Source organism: Armigeres subalbatus, chromosome 1 (assembly GCF_024139115.2).
Source record: "Armigeres subalbatus isolate Guangzhou_Male chromosome 1, GZ_Asu_2, whole genome shotgun sequence".
Classification (NCBI taxonomy): domain Eukaryota; kingdom Metazoa; phylum Arthropoda; class Insecta; order Diptera; family Culicidae; genus Armigeres; species Armigeres subalbatus.
Genome location: NC_085139.1, coordinates 20,086,335 through 20,110,598, shown reverse-complemented (window position 1 = coordinate 20,110,598; position 24,264 = coordinate 20,086,335). Strand labels below are relative to the sequence as shown.

Sequence of the window (24,264 nt, the reverse complement as noted above, 5' to 3'; positions counted from 1 at the left end):
CCGACTTGGACATCAATTTATAATTTTCTGAAAGCTCAGACTCAGAGGGTCGTGGGTTCGAGTTCCACCGAAAGAAAGTGGTTACCTCCAATACATTTTTCAAATCAAAATTTTCCATATAATGTAGGTACATATTGGAGTGGGGCGCAGTTGTATAAAAAAAACATCGTCCAATCAAGTGGAATCAGGGTTTTTCTGAACCATTTTGGGACCCCAAACAACTGTGCGAAATATTGACTTGATTAGTTGCGTCCTCGCTTTCCGCATCGCGTTTTACTTTTATATAGAGATTAGTATGGGAAACGTACTTTTGAACATTTTTTGCTCTTCACGGCTTAAATTTATCGTCAATCACAAGACTTAATACATGAGCATATAGTCTGAAAGATGCCGAAAAACTGCCGAAGATGGTACGTTGCTGGCAGGTCTACAAAAAATGTTATTATACGCTTCGAATGTAGATTGTTCATAAAAAAATGCAAAAAATCAATATTTCTGCCTGCACTATTAGACAACCTATAGTTGTCAGAGGGCAAAACCTATCTTCCTTTTTGTTGGAATTTTTGCTTTGTGTAATAATTCCGAATAACGTCGTTTAGCAAAAAGAAACATTTGGCCGAATGGTCATGTAGCCGAAAAACTCGTTTGGTCTAAATGGTTGTTTAGCAGAAAGAGCCCCTGTGAGAAATGAGGAGGGAAAAGTAAGAAGTAAGACATCTTACTTCCCACTCATCATTTGTACCTGCACTCTGTGGAACATAATAAGTAAGAAGTGAGAAATAAGAAATGAGATGTGAAAAGCGAAATATCTCATTTCTAACTTTTCACATATCATTTTTCACTGCTTACTGCCAAAAGTGAGAAGTATAAAAAGAGAAGTAAGGTATGATGAGTGCGAAGGGAATCGTGTCACTTAACACTTCATATTCTTTATTTACCACTTCTCACATCTCGGAAGTCTCTTCACACTTCTTACTTTTTGCAATGAGAAGTGGGTAATGAGGAGTGAGAAACGAAAAGTGAGAAGTCTCACTTCTCATTTCACACGTCTCACTGTAAAGTGAGCAATGCAAAGGGAGAAATGTTGAGTGGAAATTGTGTCTTACTCTCACTCATCATTTCTTACTTCTCACTGCGAAGAGTGAGAAGTATGAATTTAGAAGCGGGAAATGCGATGCATAGTGGCACGTTTCACTTTTAACTCCTCTTTTTCTCAATTTTTACTGTGAAAAGTGAGAAGTGAGACGTTTTCTTTCTCACTCATCATTTTCTACTTTTCATTTCTCAGTTTTCGCAGTGCGATGTGAGAAGTGAGGCGTGGTAAGTAACACGTCTCGTTTTCCATTACTCACTTTTCACAGTGGTATTTCGTGCCTGACGACCACTTAGCCAAACGACAATTTTGGTAATATGACCCGTTGGGCCTTTCTGCCAATCGACCATTTCAGTGAAACTTACGCTGAATGCATTGAAGACAAAGTTCCTGCTAGTGGGCGGAGCTGAGCTGGACAGAGCCCGCCTGAGAAGTGTTACGACAGACTGGGACACTTTCGAGGTGATCGATGAATGTGTCTACCTTGGATCCATGCTAACTGCTGATAAAACTGTTAGTCGTGAAATACGATATCGCGCCATTTGTGGAACTCGGGCATACTACGGGCTCCAGAAGAAACAGCCGTCAAAAAAGTTTCACACCCACACCAAATGTGTCATGTGCCAAACGCTCATAAAACTGGTAGTCCTCTACGAACATGACCATGTTCGAGCAGAACTTGCAAGCACTTGGAGTATTTGAGAGACGGGTACTTAAGACCATTTTTGACGATGTGCAAGATACGGTGTGTGGCAGCCTAATTCTACGTTGAACCCATTGAGCCATTGAAAACGAAGAAGAGGCGAACGCTGGAAGAGTACGATGGGCAGGGCATGTTGCAAGAACACCAGAGTATTAGCTTCCGACCTGATTGGTACAAGAAGGCGTGGAGCGCAGCAAGTGAGGTGGTCTATCCAAGAGATGGAGAGATGTGGCTTAAAATCGTGTATTGTGGCGTCAAATGGTTGATTCAGTGTTACCTGCTTAGATGTATTTAAGCTAAATAACTGAACTGCCTTCCGTCATCTACAATCCCCCAGGACAGGTTCCTCTTTTAATGTCCGTATGTAAGACGGGAGTGGCCGATTCCTTGATTGGACGTAGGTTTGCCGCCCACAGCGGTATTGAAGATAAGGCTAGTTTTTGGTTTGAATGCTTGGATGATGATGTGGATGGCTCTATTAGGTAAGGGTATGCGATAACACATTTTTTCCTGACGAAACGAAACGAAACGAAATTAGAAATGTTATTGTTGGTTCGAAACGAAACGAAACGAAATTCAGATTTACTTCCGAGACTTCGAAACGAAACGAAATCGAGGTCCATTTGATTCGAAATTTTACGAAACGAAACGAAATTTAATTTTTTTCCGCGGAATTTTTATTAAATAGTTTTTTGTTTTGCATTATATACATAATGCAAAAAACGAATAAAAAAATCCGCGGGGCTTCGTGGCCGTGCGGTTAGCGACGTCAATCGTCTAGACGCATGTGCTATGGAGTGTGGGTTCGATTCCCGCCCCGGTAAGGAGGAAACTTTTCGTGATCGAAAAATTCTCCACTGGTCCATTGGGTGTCCTGTCCGTTGTCTCATGCTAGGTGTTAAGTGTTCAGTCTGTACGACCTCTGGTCGAAGACGGTGTTCCTGTCTTTTTATATTTTATTATTTTTTTTTTTTTGGAAAAAATAAATTTTCTTCAATATTTTAGAGTCAAATAAGGTCGATACATATAATTAAAAAGAATCGTCTCCCACTCCCCCGCATTATTTTTAGCGGGCAACAAAAAAAATCGGGAAATTATAAGAATTCTTTATAAAATCCGAGAAGTTTTTTTTTATTTTTTTTTTCATTTTAGTATTTATTTTTATTCGCCCCCTCCCCCTTTCCGGGATCAGTAGGACATAATTTTTATTAAATGTTTGTAACGGCCTAATTGTTACCCAAATACCATAGGGAGAATCTAGCTTAATTTTACAAAAGGACATAAGTAACAGATCAGTTTTGGACCTGTTCACCATTTTCGAAAGTATGCCCCTCACAATAAACAACGTAAAAATATTCATCGCTCAATTTTTCCAACAGACCTCAGTAAAAATTGAAAAAAGCCGATTTTGAAATGCAATCAACAGATTTCATAATGATGAAATCGCCATTTGAAAAGTATTACAAATTCAAAGTGCCACCTCTCCATTTCAGTTTACATCTTGAATAAAGTCTAAACCAAATTCATGAAGATTTATTGAATCTATAATATTTTCTAAGATGGTCTTCCATCCATTACGTTTTTTCCATGGAGTTAGACTCGGAAGATAAACGAAAATCGTGATGGAAACCTGTTTTCGTTTCATTACTTCACCTCAGATCTGAATAATTAAGAGAAAAGGGGGAACTTGAGTTTACTGAAGTTGAGGGTCTTGAGGGTCTACTGAAGTTTTAGGATGAAGGTACCTAATTTTGAATATCTAAAAATAAATCGCAATATTAAAGAATACACAATCAGTTTTTATTTCTGCAGCTTAGTAAAATAAAGAACAGGCTTCCATAAAATAAAAATACGGTTATTTGCTGATTTCCAGTAAACTATTTTCTGTGTTTTAGCAATAAAACGTCACAATTCTCGGCAAAATATGTGTTTTCTGGAAGCTAGTGAAGTGAGCCGTCGTCCTCTGGGGATGTGATATCTGGGAGAGTTACCAAACGCCTTTGGTTCTACCTTAACTCTAATTTTATTATCTACTTACATACTATATATATACATGATCAGGTAACTATCGAGAGGTAAATATTCATAATTATTTACCTATCGATGAACTGCCTGGTTTTCATTGTCCTGATCTACCTTGGCGGGTAGATGCTTTGAGACAATGTAGTGGTAGATCACCACACTAGGACATGATGTGACAATTCAGTCGGTAGCTCTGACGAGGTGGTCACCACTATAACCAAATTAATTTGGTACAGAATCTTTTAAATAATATGTTTCCAAACTTGATGTTTATCTTCCTTCCTATCCATTATTTTTGTAAAAGAAGCGATCCAAACACAAAAGATTTCTCTTGGAAAAAATATGACTAAGATAAAACAAATGACAAAAGGTGAATATAATGCTTAAATCAACAGTTATAATTTCTTGCAGACCTTGCGAACAATGCATAAGCCTTTGGCTATTGAATATAAACTAATATTATGTCAACAAACTTGAACGCAGACATTTACGTTTATAGCTAAATATTGTGATTGTGATTGTGACAGAAAATCAGTGCGGTTTTGAAACCATTGAAGCCATTGCAGGGTCTAGAAAACGTGAAAAAATGATGGATTTACATGATATATGGAATCAAAAATATCTAAATATGACAATGATCTCAATCGGTAGGAGCTGAACCAGTTCCAGAACCTGAAAGAAATGAGATATCAGAGAATGCCTCAAATCTGGACCATACTTAAATCTGCAAAGATTAAAAATCTACTAAATCAAGAAAACTTCTGAAACATCACCATTTCACTGTTTCCAGACTGAATAATTTCAAAAGACAGCAGAGAACGGACAATACTCAGTAGACCAGTGAGGGATATTTCGCTTATCGAATAGTTTCCACAACTAGTGCACAAATCGCTTCACAATACATTACAAATTACATACACAACTCAGTCAACTTAGATGAAAATAAAGCATACCAAAACGATGAGATCTACAAATTATGTTTACTTCACTGAACAAAATTATTTAACTAAATCAACAGATATGCCTTACATTTTATACTTTTATAGACTTTCATCAAAACATTGAAAAAAAAATTAAGTGGAAAGCTAAATGCGTTCCTGTTGAAGATACAGAATTGTATTATGTAGTTAGATTTAGTGAATGAATTTTTATGTAGGTATAAAGTTTTGAATAGAGTTTGAAGTGCCTTATCCAGCGGCGCAGCCGAATTTTTTATGATATGAAAATTGGAATTATTATAAATTCATTTCGAAATTCCGCGAAATTCCGTTTAATTTCGTTAGAAGTATGATTTTTCTATCGAAATTTTTGAAATTTTACGATACGAAACGAAATCAGAAAATCAGATTTCGCCCCACTCAAATTCCGCGGAATTTCGCGGAATTTCGTTTCGAATGCCCTGAAACGAAATTTTTCGAAATACCGCATATGCTTACTATTAGGAGGACTCGAGAGGGATCTTCAATAGATTATTTCTTAACCGAACAGCTTGGAGTTTGCATTGAAGATAGTCTTTTTCCTTTGCATTTTTCACAAACAGAATTTTGTCGCAATATGTTTGGTCAGATTGCTGAACTTCTTCCAGTGTCCAGCATCTTCCAGTCCAACAGATTTCACTACTTAATCGATGTCCTTGCGTTGACTTTGGTGAAAGTCTTCAGCTTCATCTCGCACCACTTAAATGCCCAAGTAATGTCGGACATCCCCAAGGCAACGGATTTCGACGTTACACTTGAGCGTTGCTCCCAAGGTTTTGATGATCCGGCCATCCTCACTTGCTACAATCAGGTCATTAACGTAAACAATAACGTGACACCCCCTTCCTCTAAACTGTTTTCGATACAAGCAAGGATCCGCATCACACTATTGGTAACCAGCTAGTTTAAGGACCTCTTGGATACGATGATTCCAGGAGAGGACAGCCTGCTTTAAACCATAAAAGTTTTTCTTCGATAGGCAGACCTTGCTATCAATACCAACAACAGCAAATCCAGGAGGCTGTCCAATACTGCTTGACCATCATTTTTCATTGCGGGCAGCAGGGACTATGTCCAACGGCTTGACGATCCCTCCCCAGGCCATCTGCGAGTTGTGAAGCTTGCCTAGGATGTGGTGGGGTTTGACAGTGGGCCCTGTTAAACCTCTGTAAAAAGCTACATGTATCCGCAAGTAGGCCCTACCAAAGCGACCGTGTGCCGCTCAAAGCGCACAAGCCCAAGTCCTGGTGTTAGGTGGGACGCTAAACAGCCCTGACACGACGGTCCTCCGACGAGCCAGGAGGTTTGCGCAGGCCCAATAAGCTACCTGGAAAACCAATAATAACGAACAATATAAGAGATAATACGACTCGATATAATCGGTAAAGACCTAGGCGACGAATAAAGGATCATGATTGGAAGCTTGGAACATGGAACTGCAAGTCGCTAGGTTTCGCAGGTTGCGACAGGATGATCTACGATGAATTACATCCCCGCAACTTCGACATCGTGGCGCTGCAGGAGATTTGCTGGACAGGACAGAAAGTGTGGAAAAGCGGGCATCGAGCGGCTACCTTCTACCAAATCTGTGGCACCACCAACGAGCTGGGAACCGGCTTCATAGCGCTGGGTAAGATGCGCCATCGTGTGATTGGGTGGCAGTCAATCCACGCAATGACGTGCAAGCTGAGGTTTTAAGTCCGTTTCTTCAACTATAGCATCATCAACGCACTGCCCACACGAAAGGAGACCCGACGACGAGAAAGAAGCGTTCTACGCACAGCTGGAGCAGACATACGATGGATGCCCACTGGAGGGACGTCAAAATCGTCATCGGTGACATGAACGCACAGGTAGGAAGGGAGGAAATGTATAGACCGGTCATCGGACCGGATAGTCTGTACACCGTATCGAATGACAATGGCCAACGATGCATAAACTTCGCAGCCTCCCGCGGAATGGTAGTCCGAAGCACACCGCAAAAATATCCACAAGGCCACATGGAGAGCACCTAACCAAGAAACAGAAAACCAAATCGACCCGTTCTAATAGACGGTAAATTTGTCTCCGGCATCACGAACGTCCGCAGTGCGAATATTGAATCCGACGACTATCTCGTTGCAGTATGCCTGCGCTCAAAACTCTCGACGGTGTACAACACGCGTCGAAGTCGGACGCCGCGGCTTAACATTGAGCGGCTACAAGTCGGTAGACTAGCCCAAGAATACGCGCAGCAGCTGGAAGTGGCACTCCCAACGGAAGAGCAGCTAGGCGCAGCGTCTCTTGAAGATGGCTGGAGAGATGTTCGATCCGCCATTGGTAGCACAGCAACCGCTGCACTTGGCACGCCCAGTCTACACAAAATCGTACATCATGCAACATAGGATGCTAAAGTGGAGGCGATATACGTACATATTGTATGGGGAAGTACCTATATGGCCTCCACTTCAGCATCTTATGTGACATTATATACGATCTTGTGTTGACTGGGCGGTGCCCCCGGATCAGAGAAACGACTGGTATGACGGCGAATGTGAGCAGTTAGTAGAAGAGAAGAATGCAACATGGGCGAGATTGCTGCAACATCGCACGAGGGCGAACGAGGCACGATATAAATGGGCGCGGAACAGACAAAACTCGATTTTCCGGAGGAAAAAGTGCCAGCAGGAAGATCGAGACCGTGAAGAGACGGAGCAACTGTACCGCGCTAATAAGACACGAAATTTCTGCGTAGTTCGAGTTTCAGGGGCATTCTCGAGTCTAGTCATCAACACGTCGAAGACGAAGTACATGATTGGAAGAGGTTCAAGAGGAGACAATGTGAGCCATCCACCGCGAGTTTGCATCGGTGTTGACGAAATTGAGGTGGTAGAAGAATTTGTGTACTTGGGCTCACTGGTGACTGCCAAAAATGACACCAGCAGAGAAATTCGGAGACGCATAGTGGCTGGGAATCGTACGTACTTTGGACTCCGCAAGACGCTCCGATCGAACAGAGTTCCCCGCCGTACCAAACTGACAATCTACAAAACGCTCATTAGACCGGTAGTCCTCTACGGACACGAGACCTGGACGATGCTCGTGGAGAACCAACGCACACTTGGAGTTTTCGAAAGGAAAGTGCTGCGTACCATCTATGGTGGGGTGCAGATGGCGGAAGGTACGTGGAGGAGGCGAATGAACCACGAGTTGCATGAGCTGCTGGGAGAACCATCCATCGTTCACACCGCGAAAACCGGACGACTACGGTGGGCCGGGCACGTAGCCAGAATGTCGGACAGTAACCCGGTGAAAATGCCTCTCGACAACGATCCGACGGGCACAAGAAGGCGAGGTGCGCAGCGGGCAAGGTGGATCGATCAGGTGGAAGATGACTTGCGGACCCTCCTTAGACTGCGTGGTTGGCGACGTGTAACAATGGACCGAGCCGAATGGAGAAGACTCTTATATACCGCACAGGCCACTTCGGCCTTAGTCTGAATCTATATACATAAAAATGAATTTCTGTCTGTCTGAACCTTATAGACTCCGAAACTACTGAACCGATCGGCGTGAAAATTTGTATGCAGAGGTTTTTGGGGCCGGGGAAGGTTCTTAAGATGGTTCGAGACCCCTCCCTCCTTTGGAAAGGGGGGCTCCCATACAAATGAAACAGAAATTTCTGCATAACTCGAGAACTAAGCAGAGAATAAATCAATTTTAGGCGAAACGAAGTTCGTCGGGTCTGCTAGTAAATAATAATAATGATATCGTTGGTTTCGTTGTTAAGTAGTATTGTAGTATACAGTAGATTGCCAAATGTGTATTTTACTTTCTGAAAACTATCTCCCGCATGAAAAAGAGCAATGGTTATTATAGCTATGCGAAATTTTCCGTTTACAGTGCCAATAATCTACTTATTTTACAAAAGGTCAACAGGTTTGTCTTGTGTTTTCAGATTTATTTATCTGTTCAACACATAAATTGGCCATATCGCTCTATTACGAATTTGCTGCTTTGAATAAAAAAAATACGAATGCTTTGAATAAAAAAGTTTATTTTTTAAGTAGTGATTTATGTAATAATTTGTGTTCTAAATAGAGAAACATTCATTCGAAAAGTGAACAAAAATTGGCTTATCCTTTCCAAAACACTTTCTAAAACATTTGGTAAGAAAGTGAGCTAATGGAAAGCAGGACAAAAGCCAATGAAACAGTAAACCGGCTGTTTTCTTGTTTTATATCAGCTAACATTATAAGCCCTTTCTTGTTGCAAAAACAAAAGTTCGACAAGCAGAATAGGTCCCACTTGCCCCGTTTGAAGGGTAAATTCATTTCTGTCACTACCAATATTTTTTTGTAACTGAATAAATGGCTTAAAACACGTCTACACTTCAACAATACAATGATGTATCCATGGTTAATGTCCTGAAATGCCCTGTTTTCTAAGAATGCGTTAACAGTTTTGCTGAACTAGCGGTTTTTTAGGTCCCACTTGCCCCGGGGTACCTTAAACCCGTCGGAAACTATAACGAACATATGTGCTGATATAATGAAGAAAATAAATGCAGCGAACAAACACAGACCATTTCATTTTTATTATATAGAAGATTCACACAAACTCCCTATCATTTCTTCCGTTTTTTACAGTCTACTCTGTGTTTCGGCATTAGCGTATTGAAAAGTCTTCCTCCCCAGAAGCCTGTTCCATGCTCCTTGCCATTTGCCATTTTCCTGTTCTTATCATTTTGTTTTTACTTCATTATCCGTCAAATAAATTATGAAAAAGACATTATTAAAAAGACAAATTTCCAAAAAAATGCCGCCTAAGCCGATGCGATGTTCTGATCATTGTATCAGTTATAAACGGAAAAGGGCTCTCCGGATACTAGTCAAACGGTTGATTATGGTATCATTGATTACCGAGGAAATCATCCGATCGCTTAAATCTGAATTACTTTGAACCAGTGAATTTGAACGCGACGCAAGACTGGACACAACACTTATGGTTCTTACAAACGAAAAAGGATTTTCAAAATTTACTTTTTTGTCGGCCGGTTTTGGGCTCGATGTTGCCCATCTACAGGACGTGGTCCAACTGGTTACAAATGGGGACGATTACACCTTTGTACTTGGCACAGTACACGTCAAAAAGAGATGGAATTCACATTATTTTTTTGTTTCGTCAAGTGGAAAAGGGATGATGATATTGGCGCTTCAACTTCGTTCATTAGCGGCTGTTCAGCGGTGGCAATGTACAAGGACTCCCAGGCATTAAGTTGGGAATACTTTCGAACGCATTTTATTAGCTTAGCTTGCTTCCAATCAATAGTGTGGTTCTGGTCACTAGTGTGTGCTCCCACGCTCGAGTCATGGAACCTGTCATTGTCAACTGCGTTTTTATGTTCTTTTAAACGAACCTTCAGTTTTCGGCGTGTTCGACCAATGGCATGGGATTTCGTATATGCCAGACACTTCTTCCCTCGGAATCGTACCCAAGATTTTTTTATGTGTAGGTTATTGACAAGTCGGTCAATATCCCCAACTCAGCCATCTTGGATTTTTGTATGGAATTTATGCTCGTTTGTTTACGTTTTGCACTGAAAATGTATGTTTTCCCCCCGCGCTGGTTATTCCCATCTACTGACGAAGTCGGATAACCTGTACATAAAAAAATCTTGATCGTACCTTTGAGTTACGTAGAGGTACGTTTCACTTTACTCTCCTCATTTCTCACTTCCTAGTTTTCCATATGAAAAGTTAAAAGTGAGACATTTCTTTTCTCACACATCATTTCTAACTTCTCATTTCTCACTTTTCGCAGTGAGAAGTGAGAAATAAGGAGAGGAAAGTAAATTCCAACATGGTTCAATTCAACCAGAGGAAAAATCCTTACTGCCACTTCACTTTACTCTCCTCATTTCTCACTTCCTAGTTTTCCATATGAAAAGTTAAAAGTGAGACATTTCTTTTCTCACACATCATTTCTAACTTCTCATTTCTCACTTTTCGCAGTGAGAAGTGAGAAATAAGGAGAGGAAAGTAAATTCCAACATGGTTCAATTCAACCAGAGGAAAAATCCTTACTGCCAGAGGCAATTGAAATGTAATAATAATAACTAAAAATGAAACACGGAACACCTATTCTAAGAGATGCATGCATGTGTTAGATAATAAGCAAATAAAATTTGCTTATTATTCAGCATTAATCAGCCTTTATAGCCGTGTAGTACCGGTAGTTGAGTAATCTACGTAGATTACCAGGACGAATTTTTAAATTTGATAACCATGTATCTCGGAGGTTTTGAGAGGTTTTCACTTGCAAATTTTCACTAAAATCAAAGGGAATAGTTATACTTTCATGCACATGTAAATCCTCCCTTCCGCACGTTTAATGGTTAAGAAAACTTGGTGGCCCTTGGTGGTCATATTTGACGATTTTATAGTTTGTTTACGTACGAACAGAGATATTCCATATGACTCAATTCTATGAGATTGGTGCAAATAATGCAACAAGAACTATCTTAAGGCCTCCTCTGTAAGATTGTGGTGAAATTGTTCTAAATAAATGGAAATTTCATGTGCATGAAACTAGGATCTCCCAATTGTCCAGAACTTGAGTTCAATTAGTCTACTAGGTTAGCTACGCCTGGCATCAAATCGATAGCAACCCAGCATGTCCATATAAGTTCTGTGATCCTTTTCAAATACTTCATCATTCAAATAAGTCCAATTCAGATGTTCTTGGTTCTCCAAATTGTCTGGGATATGAGTTCAATTGGTCCACAAGGTCAACTACGTATGGTATTAAACCGATGGCAACCCACGCCATTAAAGTTCCTAGAGCCCTTGCGAATGCTTCACTATTTAAATGAGTACAACCCAGATTATCTAGACTTTCCGTTTAATGGTCTACCAGGTCAACTGCGTATGGTACAAAACCGATAGCAACCCAGCGTGTCCATATAAGTCTACAGAGCCTTCACCATTCCAATAAGTCTAATGCAGATGTTTTAGGTTCTCCAAATTGTCAGGGCATCTAATCGCTGCACTAGTCACGGTGCCTCCGGATCAGAGAAACTACTGGTATGGCGGTGAATGTGAGCAGTTAGTGGAAGAGAAGAATGCAGCATGGGCAAGATTATTGCAACACTGTGCGAGGGGGAACGAGGCACGATGCAAACGGGCGCGGAACAGACAAAGCTCGATTTTTCGGAGAAAAAAGCGCCAGCAGGAAATCGAGACCATGAAGAAACGGAGCAACTGTGCCGCGCTAATAACGCACGAAAGTTCTATGAGACGTTAAACCGTTCACGTAAGGGCCACGTACCACAGCCCGATATGTATAATGACATAAACGAAAAACTTCTTACGAATTAGCGTGAGGGTATCCACAGATCCATTACCAAGGTTTGGAAGGATGAGGTTCTGCCGCAGGAGTAGATGGAAGGTGTCGTGTTTCACATCTACAAAAAGGACGATAAGCTGGATTGTATCAACTTCCGCGCATTCACATTGCTGAACGCCGCCTACAAGGTACTCTCCCAAATTATATGCCACCTACTAACACCAATTGCAAGAGAGTTCGTGGGGCAGTACCAGGCGGGATTTATGGGTGAACGCTCTATCACAGATCAGGTTTTCGCCGTACGTCAGATATTGCAGAAATGCAGAAAAAACACACATCATCTGTTTATCGTCTTCAAAGCCGCATATGATACAATCGATCGGGTCCAGGGCATTCTCCAGTCCCTTCGAAACGCGCAGAGGGCCACGGCAAGGTGATGATCTTTCGTGTCTGCTATTCAACATCGCTTTGGAGGGGTTAAAACGAAGGGGAGGGATTGCCACGGAGGAAGCCTACATCAGACTGAAAGGCAAGCTGAAGCTCGCCAATCGAGCGGATTAGACTAGTCATCAACACGTCGAAGACGAATTACATGATAGGAAGAGGCTCAAGAGAGGACAACCTAAGCCGAGTTTGTATTGGTGGTAACAAATTCGAGGTGGTTGAAGAATTCGTGTTCTTGGGTCTGAACGGGGAACGGGGATTTTTACCCTGATATGTGATGCAACTTCTTCCCTCGGAATCGTATCTTTGAGTTACGTAGAGGTACGTTTCACTTTTCTCTCCTCATTTCTCACTTCCTAATTTTCTGGCGACAATTCAGCCAAACTACTTTTTCGGCTGTTCGGCTGCACATGGCATTAATCAGCCTTTATAGCCGTGTAGTGCCGGTAGTTGAGTAATCTACGTAGATTACCTGGATGAATTTTTAAATTTGATAACCATGTATCTCGGAGGATTTCATGGTCCGTTTATAAGCCCGTATGAACAAAGCTATTCCATATGACTCACTTGTATGAGATTTGTGCAAATAATGTAACAAGAACTATCTTGAGGCCTCCTCTGTCAAGTTCAAGTTCATACAGCTCTTGCGAATGCTTTATCATTCAAACAACTTAAACCCAGATGGTCTAGGTTCTCCAAATTGTGAGTTCAATTGGTCTACCAGGTCAAATACGCATGGTATCAAATCGATAGCAGCTTTGCGTTCCCATATAAGTCCCTAGAGCCCTCACTAATCAAATCTAGAGATTCTCTCTCTCTCTCTCTCTCTCTCTCTCTCTCTCTCTCTCTCTCTCTCTCTCTCTCTCTCTCTCTCTCTCTCTCTCTCTCTCTCTCTCTCTCTCTCTCTCTCTCTCTCTCTCTCTCTCTCTCTCTCTCTCTCTCTCTCTCTCTCTCTCTCTCTCTCTCTCTCTCTCTCTCTCTCTCTCTCTCTCTCTCTCTCTCTCTCTCTCTCTCTCTCTCTCTCTCTCTCTCTCTCTCTCTCTCTCTCTCTCTCTCTCTCTCTCTCTCTCTCTCTCTCTCTCTCTCTCTCTCTCTCTCTCTCTCTCTCTCTCTCTCTCTCTCTCTCTCTCTCTCTCTCTCTCTCTCTCTCTCTCTCTCTCTCTCTCTCTCTCTCTCTCTCTCTCTCTCTCTCTCTCTCTCTCTCTCTCTCTCTCTCTCTCTCTCTCTCTCTCTCTCTCTCTCTCTCTCTCTCTCTCTCTCTCTCTCTCTCTCTCTCTCTCTCTCTCTCTCTCTCTCTCTCTCTCTCTCTCTCTCTCTCTCTCTCTCTCTCTCTCTCTCTCTCTCTCTCTCTCTCTCTCTCTCTCTCTCTCTCTCTCTCTCTCTCTCTCTCTCTCTCTCTCTCTCTCTCTCTCTCTCTCTCTCTCTCTCTCTCTCTCTCTCTCTCTCTCTCTCTCTCTCTCTCTCTTTGCGTCTTTGCGTGGAATATTTAGAGTTTTACAAGGCACACCCTTCTTCCATAATAGCTAAAAGTGCTAATTTATTTTTGTTTTGTGAAAAATTCTCGATTATTTGTGAAAATTGTATATTTATTTATTGCTCATACCCTGATTTCTTTATAGGCAATTATCTTATTTTCAATGTAAAATTTCTATTTATTTAGATTTTTTTCATTTGCCCGTATAATCATTTCGAAACAAAAAGCTCAGAATATTTTCTGCTAACTGAACCGAAAAGATGGTGTTGTGAAAGAATTTTCTCGTATATCAAGTCTGAAGTATGTTAGTCGAAAAAGTTTTACGGGAATAAAATATTTTGTTAAAATTTTATTTTATTCATAACAATCATGTTGCACTAAAAATAAATTTGGAATAAAGAAACAAATATTGTGAATATACTGCGGCCAGCTTCACCAGTTCGAAATTGCAATGCGGCCCTCGATAGTGAACATGCTGGGGACCACTGCTTTAAAGGATTCCACCCGTAAAGCCGGCAATCTCCCAAGATCACATCAAATCCCATCCCACTGAGTCAAACTTACAAAGTTTGTCACAACTTACGAATTGCGATGAAAAATCAACAGCATCACAGCAATTCTCAACATCATTATGAATAATAAAAGTATTTTTACTTACTTATTTTCGACCAATATCTTACCAAATTATCAAACTTCTGGTAATACAAGATACAAGCAAGACATAATATGGTGTGTCCTTGGAATTGAAACCTTTTTTTCTTGAAAATATATTACTTTCTTGTTGCTCTGATGGAGCTCCGGCTCCTGCCCAGATTATCCACTTTTCTTCCACATTCCAATCGCTTCTTTCGGAAACAGGAAAGCGATACTATTTCTTCTTAATGTTGCACCTTCTTTCTTTTCAAAAATTCTTAATTTTCGCAGCTCAAATTCAGCACTTCATACGACTAATGGCCAAAGATTTGGGTGAACAACTTGACTCTATTCGGGCTGATCATTGAATGTTCAGCTGAATTGAACTATTAAAAAAAAACAGCTTAGTGACGGGTAAGGCACATCCGTACACGTCGCCGCCTACTTCAAACCTCGCCTCGAACCATGTATTGTGTGTCGGGGCCGAGCGAATATCCTTAGGACATCCGTCGAATATCTGAATTATCATGGGCTGTGTACTCACAAGTATGTTCTGACAGAAAGAATAGCTCTAGTGATACATAGACGATGTACCTAATGTTCGGATTAGTATCGTCTCGTTTTTTGTTTCGTTCTGTCAATCAAGTTCATATTCGTCTGCAAATGGGCGCCTACTATTTGAACGCCGACTGCTCCGGTTTGAAAATTCAAATCTCATTCAAATAATTCATGCTTTTATTTCGTATCTCCGATTATTATTTCAACACAATCCGCTACTACCACATTGTGGTTGGCGTCAAATTGTTGATTCAGTGTTATACTGTACCGCTCATAAAAAAATCTACTCGTCTAAGCTGAGGGATTGATTGGACCACAAACATCCGAGCGAATTCGTTCTGTTGACCTGGTTGCCCGATCACAAATTTATATAAAACGGGTCATGATAATTTTCCTCAATTTTCAACTCCATTTTCCTTCCCGAAAGTAAGCACCAGTTTGGTAACAGATTACCGCTTTCATTCCATGTTCGCTCAAACCCAAGTAACCATTAGCACTATATTACGTCAAACCGCCATATAGAGCCAATATACGGCTATTAAAAACCTAAAAGCATTAAAGCAGCACTATATGCCCGATTTGGTGGAATATACGGCTTATTGGTTACTTGGGAATGCCCAATGTGTCGATGCCACAACTGGTCTTACCTGAACTTCAGCCATGATATGTTTCCTTGCAGGCATCAAGTGATCACTATCGGTTGCTTCAACTTTTGAACTATGGAATACAGTCAGATGTCATTGACAAGATGGTCACTAGATTCCGAGTACTACAACTGCTACTAAGCTCACCAATTGCCGTTGGTTTGCGGGAGCATTTGTTTCAGCACTGGAAAAGGTTTCTTCAATTTATCACCTTTCAATTTTACTGATTTCACCGTTCCGTTCTTGCAAATTTATGTCTTCAGCCAACAGTTTTACAGCTTCGATCTTCAGATCTTACTCTGGAATCTTCTCCAAAAATGCCGTTACTAGCGAATATGGCGATGTCTGAAACAACAGCACAGTCTGGTCCACTCAATCAAATTTTACTCCAGCCGTCTTAATCTGCCGAACTAGAAAACTTAGAATTGTTTCCCACATTTTGTTGACTGTTATCTTCTCCCGAATGACTTCCAAACATTCGTTCACCAGCTAATTGACCATCAATTTTTTTTTGGAAATTCCATTGCGGATTTCTCCAGAGTATCTTACGCGCATTCCTCCAGAAATTAACCCGGAAATTCCTCCCCGAATTTCCTTCTGTAAATCGATCAGGATTTTTTGGAATTTCCAAAAGGAATCCCTTAAGAATTTCACCCGGTTATTCCTACAGAAATTTCTTCATTTCTTCATTCTTCGGATTTTTGTTTAGAACTCTTCAGGAAATTCCTCCGAGATTTCCCTCCTTATTTCCTCTGGAAATTATTTATGAAACTCTCCCGTAAATTCTTTCTGAAGTCCTCTAAAAATTGTCCAGGTATACTCCCAAAATTTCTCCATGAATTCATCCAGAAAAGAACTTATGATACTTCCCTGATTTTCCATGAATTCATCCGGAATATCATGGAAGAAAAGGCAAATGCTGGGTAAGGCAAATGCTGGGTAAAGCGTACCATTGGTACTTCGCGTACCTGAAGGAATAAAATAGACCCCATCTCGCGGTCCTTAGCCTCTTACCCAGCAACTCCTATCCCTACCTCCCCGCGGTGCTGGCCGTGATACGAGCAACCTTAGGGAAGATCGGGTAACCAACCCCGGTGGGAACTATGGTCGTATGCTGACAGGGAAGGGGGGGTTCGCTCCTCTCCGGAGGTGCAAATCTTATTGAGCGTCTGTTCTCCATGTCAGGATCGGCTCACAACAGCGTCTGTTCTCCATGTTAGGGGCGGCTGATCATCGTCCGAGTGCCAGCGAGGGACTCTAAGTGAAACTGTGCACCATGGTTCACCGGAAATAAGGAGGAATGGCCCTCCGGAAATTTAGGGGGTTTGGTGTCAGGCCCTGCAAGCCAGCCTTTAAAAAATCATAAGCAACGAACAATCAACAAGAGAGTACGGACCGGAACCATCGGCGAAGACCACTGCGACGAAAAGGGACTAGCGATTGGAAACTCGGTTCGTGGAACTGCAAATCTCTCAACTTCATCGGGAGCAGCGCATACTCGCCGATGTGCTCAAGGACCGTGGATTCGGCATCGTAGCGCTGCAGGAGGTTTGTTGGAAGGGATCAATGGTGCGAACGTTTAGAGGTAATCATACCATCTACCAGAGCTGCGGCAGCACACACGAGCTGGGAACAGCTTTCATAGTGATGGGCGATATGCAAAGGCGCGTGATCGGGTGGTGGCCGATCAATGAAAGAATGTGCAGGTTGAGGATCAAAGGCCGGTTCTTCAACTTCAGCATAATCAACGTCCATAGCCCACACTCCGGAAGCACTGATGATGATAAGGACGCATTCTACGCGCAGCTGGAACGTGAGTACGACAGCTGCCCAAGCCACGACGTCAAAATCATCATAGGAGATTTGAACGCTCAGGTTGGCCAAAAGGAGGAGTTTAGACCGACTATTGGAAAGTTCAGCGCTCACCGGCTGACGAACGAAAACGGCCTACGACTAATTGATTTCGCCGCCTCCAAGAATATGGCCATTCGCAGCACCTACTTCCAACACAGCCTCCCGTATCGGTACACCTGGAGATCGCCACTGCAGACAGAATCACAAATCGACCACGTTCTGATTGATGGACGGCACTTCTCCGACATTATCGACGTCAGGACATATCGTGGCGCTAACATCGACTCTGACCACTATCTGGTGATGGTTAAACTGCGCCCAAAACTATCCGTCATCAACAATGTTCGGTACCGACGACCGCCGCGGTACGACCTAGAGCGACTGAAGCAACCTGATGTCGCCACTGCATACGCGCAGCATCTCGAGGCAGCGTTGCCGGAAGAGGGTGAGCTCGATGGGGCCCCTCTTGAGGACTGCTGGAGTACAGTTAAAGCAGCCATTAACGACGCAGCGGAGAACAACGTCGGGTATATGGGTCGAAGTCGACGGAACGATTGGTTCGACGAAGAGTGCAGACAGATTCTGGAGGAGAAGGACGCAGCGCGGATGGTCGCGCTGCAGCAAGGTACCCGGCAGAACGTGAAACGTTATAGACGGAAGCGGAGACAGCAGACCCGCCTTTTTCAGGAGAAGAAACGCCGCCTGGAAGAAGCGGAGTGCGAAGAGATGGAACAGCTGTGCCGTTCTCAAGATACACGCAAGTTCTATCAGAAGCTCAACGCATCCCGGAAAGGCTTCGTGCCGCGAGCCGAAATGTGCCGGGATAAGGATGGGAGCATCTTGACGGACGAACGTGTGGTGATCGAAAGGTGGAAGCAGCACTACGAGGAACATCTGAATGGCGCTGAGAGTACAGGCAGTGAAAGTCAAGGCAGCGGAGGAGATGACTACGTCAGTTCAGCGGACGATGGAAGCCAACCAGCCCCCACCTTGAGGGAAGTTAAGGATGCCATTCAACAGCTAAAGACCAATAAAGCAGCTGGTAAGGATGGTATCGGAGCTGAGCTCATCAAGATGGGCCCGGAAAAGCTGGCCACTTGCCTGCACAAACTGATAGTCAGAATCTGGGAAACCGAACAGCTACCGGAGGAGTGGAAGGAAGGGGTTATATGCCCCATCTACAAGAAAGGCGACAAACTGGAGTGTGAGAACTTTCGAGCGATCACCATCCTTAATTCCGCCTACAAAGTGATATCCCAGATCATCTTCCGTCGTCTGTCACCATAAGTGAACGAGTTCGTGGGAAGTTATCAAGCCGGCTTCGTTGACGGCCGCTCGACAACGGACCAGATCTTTACTGTACGGCAAATACTTCAAAAATGCCGTGAATACCAGGTCCCAACGCACCATCTGTTAGTTGATTTCCATGCGGCATACGACAGTATAGACCGCGTAGAGCTATGGAAAATTATGGACGAGAACAGCTTCCCTGGGAAGCTTACCAGACTGATCAAAGCAACGGTGGATGGTGTGCAAAACTTTGTGAAGATTTCGGGCGAACACTCAAGTTCGTTCGAATCGCGCCGGGGACTAAGACAAGGTGATGGACTTTCGTGCCTGTTGTTCAACATTGCGCTAGAAGGTGTAATGCGGAGAGCCGGGTGTAACAGCCGGGGTACGATTTTCAACAGATCCGGTCAATTTATTTGCTTCGCGAATGACATGGACATTGTCGGCCGAACATTTGCAAAGGTGGCAGAACTGTACACCCGCCTGAAACGTGAAGCAAAAAGTTGGACTAGTGGTGAATGCGTCAAAGACAAAGTACATGCTTGTGGGCGGAACCGAGCGCGACAGGGCCCGCCTGGGAAGCAGTGTTACGATAGACGGGGATACCTTCGAGGTGGTCGAGGAATTCGTCTACCTCGGATCCTTGCTAACGGCTGACAACAACGTTAGTCGTGAAATACGAAGGCGCATCATCTGTGGAAGTCGGGCCTACTACGGGCTCCAGAAGAAACTGCGGTCGAAAAAGATTCGCCACCGCACCAAATGTGTCATGTACAAGACGTTAATAAGACCGGTAGTCCTCTACGGACATGAAACATGGACAATGCTCGAGGAGGACTTGCAAGCACTCGGAGTATTCGAGAGACGGGTGCTTAGGACCATCTTTGGCGGTGTGCAAGAAGACGGTGTGTGGCGGCGAAGAATGAACCATGAGCTCGCCCAACTCTACGGCGAACCCAGTATCCAGAAGGTAGCTAAAGCCGGAAGGGTACGATGGGCAGGACATGTTGCAAGAATGCCGGACAGCAACCCTGCAAAGATGGTGTTCGCTTCCGATCCGGCAGGTACGAGACGGCGTGGAGCGCAGCGAGCGAGATGGGCAGACCAGGTGCAGAACGACTTGGCGAGCGTGGGGCGTATCCGAGGATGGAGAGATGCGGCCTCGAACCGTGCATTGTGGCGTCAAATTGTTGATTCAGTGTTATCTGTTTAGATGTTAACTAAATAAATGAAAATGAATCATGGAAGAAAAACTCCGAAAATCCTTAAAGAATTTTCTTTCACGAGCTACTCCAGAAATTCCTTAGTGAATTCCCGAAAAAGACTCCAAAATTCCTCCAGAAATTCGTTTAACAATCCCTTACCATATCTTCCGGGTTTCCCCTCTTCCCTCTATCCGGAAGAATTCCAGAAGCAATTTTTAGGAATATTCACAGAAGTTCCTGAGAGATTTCCCGAAGCAATTCGCGGTGGATTTTATGAAGAAATTCACGACAGCACTCCTGATTATGATCTCTGTATGAATTTCCGATGCCATTTCGTGTGGATTTCCCAGTGGACTCATTGGAGGAATTCTCAAAGAAATTCCTGAAAAGGAAGTTGAAAAAAATGCTGCAGAAGTTGCCGAAGAAACTCCTGGTCTAAATCCCTGATGAAATTTTTGTATAAATTCTCGAAGCAATTTCTAAAAATATTTCTGAAGAAATTTCAGAAGAAATTCTAGAAGAAGATTTTTGAAGGAAGTTCATGATTGTTTTTACAATAAAGTTTTGTTGAATGAAATAGGAATTTCCGAAAGCGTTCTAGGAGCAGTTGTTGGTAGATCGCCGTCCAATGATTTCGATTTTAGCGGAAGTGAGAATAGAGACTGCATAATTGTGAAGGAATAATTGTCATATGAACTTGGCTGAAAATATGTATGTTTGACACAAAACTGATCTTTGGAAAAACTCAGGTACGCGCGTGTACAACACTAAAGGTAAAACATCGCTCGCGGTACGGACGAGCCTGGATGAGCGTTTCAGAACCGCGCGCGTTTATACGTCAATAGTCCTTTCATGGTCTTCGGCGTGGTAAAAACGTAGGTATTCCACGGTGCGGTGTGGTGAATTTCCATACAGCGCGCGGCAACGTAAAAAAAATATCAGTGGTGGTGGCGCACATGTCTGCTCTGGAGGCATTGCTTGTTGGTGAGGCTCCAATGACTGTGCTGGTCTAATGTATCAAAATACAAATTTAAACTTCGATTATTTCACCCCAGGTATTCGGATTTTGAAGGTAATTGTTTTAATTGAAAAGCTAATATAATATTAACTAATTTCAGCATGTGTTTCCAAATCATAGCGCTTTTAATATTTTAACGAGCTTCAAACATTTTTCGAAATTATCGCAAGCGGCACGCACGTAGAACTTGGCTTTGAGAAGGGCAAAAAAGACACTTTATATTCGTTTTTTCACGGCACCATGTTTGACCACATAAAATAGTCCAAGAAGCTTACATCTAATAAACTGAAAGGCCAATTTGCAGCCAACTCAGTGTAAAAAAGCCGCTTCGACCTTTTGAAACACAAAATTGTCCTTTACGTACATTTTCTCTAAGCTTGGCTAAACAACATTTTGTATTTCTTCCATTTTATAATAGAAAGCATCATGAATAATGCCATTCTCGATAAAAAAAAAAACGGTAGCGTGCCGCGCTAGCTAATAACTTCGCCACAATGATGAGATAAAAAAGTGTATAAGGATATTTTGGACACGGTATAGGTAGTAACAGGCTCAAGGCAACGTTCCAGGTGACGAAATGACTATCGATTCTTCCACCAAAAACAAGTGTAATGTGACGCATTTTTTTTCAAATATTTCCACGTTCATAACCAAATATCTATAACAAAATTGACAAATTCAATAAACATGACTATTATTAGTAGATTAGAACAGACGTTGGATCCATACTGTCTAAATTTATTCCTGAGATATTTAATCATAGTGATATAACTTCCATATGAACAAGAAATTCAACAAGGATAGGACTGATATGCTTTATTAGAGATGAACTCAGTTTGAAAGCGGCATTGGATAAAATTCTTTGAAAAAGTATTGAAACTTTCTATGGATTGAATCACTAGAGAAATTTCATATAAAATTCTTTAGTCGTCTCGTCTCTGTTAATTATTTAATTGGAAGATTTTCCGTTCTCAGACCGAAACCGATTAGGTTTCTTTAAACTGTGGAAAAGGTAAGTCATGAAAAAATCATATTCCCCGTAACATTCCTGTAGTTAAGACAATTTCATACTCACCGAAACTGCTCCATGTGGAATCCCAAGTGGAACGACCGTTCTCAAGCGCTGGGCTTCGGCCACGCACGCCTTCAAGTATGGCAACGAGTCCATATCATTCAGGCACGGTTCCCCCTGCAGCCGGCTAGCCATCTCCTGCCGCAGCCGGCCCTGCACGTCTTTGTCCAAGGCCAGAAACAGCATCAGCCAACGGAGAGTGGTGAACGTGGTGTCCACACCTGCCCCGAATAAATCCGCCAGCAGATGTCGAAGCTGGACGTCGCTGCAGAATGCCAGCTCCGGGCGGCCGTCCGATTCCCTTCGACGGGTTTCCCGCAGGAAATTCGACAGGATGCAATCGGGCTGGAGGTCGGTGACCTCGTCGTCGTCGCCGGCATCTTTGCCAACCAGGCGGTTGCGCTGCTTTTCGATGATCGAGTCGTAAATTTTATGGGTTTTTGCTTTGCCATTTAATAAAAATTCAATTATCCTTTTGCTTGCAGGCAGATGTCTGGTGTGGCAGAGAGTTGCACCCGCAGCCGTGCAGAAACGGTCAGGAAGAGAAAAGGTAGAAACATTAATCTTTTATGCGATCTGTCTACGGTAAGGGTATGCGATATAATTGCAAAAGATGTAGTTTACAGCGATATGTATTCAAATGTCATTCAGTCCGCATAATGTAAATAGTTCTTGTTCAATAACCAATAATAATCTATCGTTTTGATTCATATTACGAACAGTCGCTATCAAATGAGCATTTCGAACACAATCGCTTCAGTTAATACATAGTATCTCGATTTTATTCTCAATCTTGCATCATGATGTTGCATACGAAAAACCATGAAACCTTGGTTTCGGGATGTTAAAATGGAAGTGTTTAGCATTTCCAGAATTTGAGTCAAAACGGTAAGTAATAGTAGGGCAAACGATCCGATAGTCGTGGGTGTTCCTATAGTTGCGGTGGTACAGTGCGCGTCAATCTACTAATCAATCGCAGCAACCCATTACGTTCAATGATTAAACGATATGTCAACATACGAAGGAAGTTAAAACAGCATTGGTTATCTTCAAAAACTGGTAAATATCTAGAAAATACCTTATTTAATTTTCGCCTGTGCATCAAAAGTTGCGGTAGTACTCATATAGTTGCGAGTCCCGTAAATAAACAATAGGATTCGTATCTATAGGAACACGAATTAAAAATACCGCAACTATTGGAACAGCATACCAATAATTGGAGTTGTTATTTTAGGACGGAATACATGAAATACATGAGACGGAAGCATTTTTACAAAAGAATAGATGGGGAACGCTTTCGAATACATATCCAAGGTAAGCGAAATGAAATTTCGTTTAATTCTAGAAAAATGATCTTCCTTTTTCCTTCTTCTTTCTTCCTTCTTCCTTCTTCCTTATTCCTTCTTCTTTCTTCCTTCTTTATTCTTCCTTCTCTTTTCTTCTTTCTTTCCTCTTCCTTCTTCCCTCTCCTTCTTCCTTCTTCCTACTTCCGTCTTCCTTCTTCTTTCTTCGTTCTTCCTTCTTCCTTCTTCCTTCTTCCTGCTTCCTTCTTCCTTATTCCTTCTTTCTTATTCCTTCTTCCTTTTTCCTTCTTCCTTCTTCCTCTTCTTTCTTCCTTCTTCCTTCTTCTTTCTTCCTTGTTCCTTCTTCCTTCTTCCACCTTCCTTCTACCTTCTTTCTTCTTCCTTCTTCTATCTTCATTCTTCTTTCTTCCGTCTTCCTTCGTTCTTCTTCTTTCTTCTTTCTTCTTCATTCTTCCTACTTCCTTCTTCCTTCTTCATTCTTCCTTCTTCCTTCTTCCTTCTTCCTTCTTCTTTCTTCCTTCTTCCTTCTTCCTTTTTCCTTCTTTCTTCTTCCTTTTTCCTTCTTCCTTCTTCCTCCTTTTTGCTTTTTTCTTCTTCCGTTATACTTCATCCTCATATCGCACTACTCACTTCTCACTCCCCAGTTC

The 24,264-nt window shown here is 42.4% G+C and overlaps 1 protein-coding gene across 1 annotated transcript in view; it reads right to left on the bottom strand.

Moving 5' to 3' along the window:
* The window catches only part of LOC134222520 (cytochrome P450 306a1), a 53,752-nt gene that overhangs the window by 908 nt on the left and 28,580 nt on the right, over positions 1 to 24,264 (bottom strand). The window contains exon 5 of the mRNA XM_062701671.1: positions 22,317 to 22,806. Within this exon, the coding sequence (XP_062557655.1) occupies positions 22,317 to 22,806 (490 nt within the window). The remainder of the gene's footprint in view (positions 1 to 22,316; positions 22,807 to 24,264) is intronic.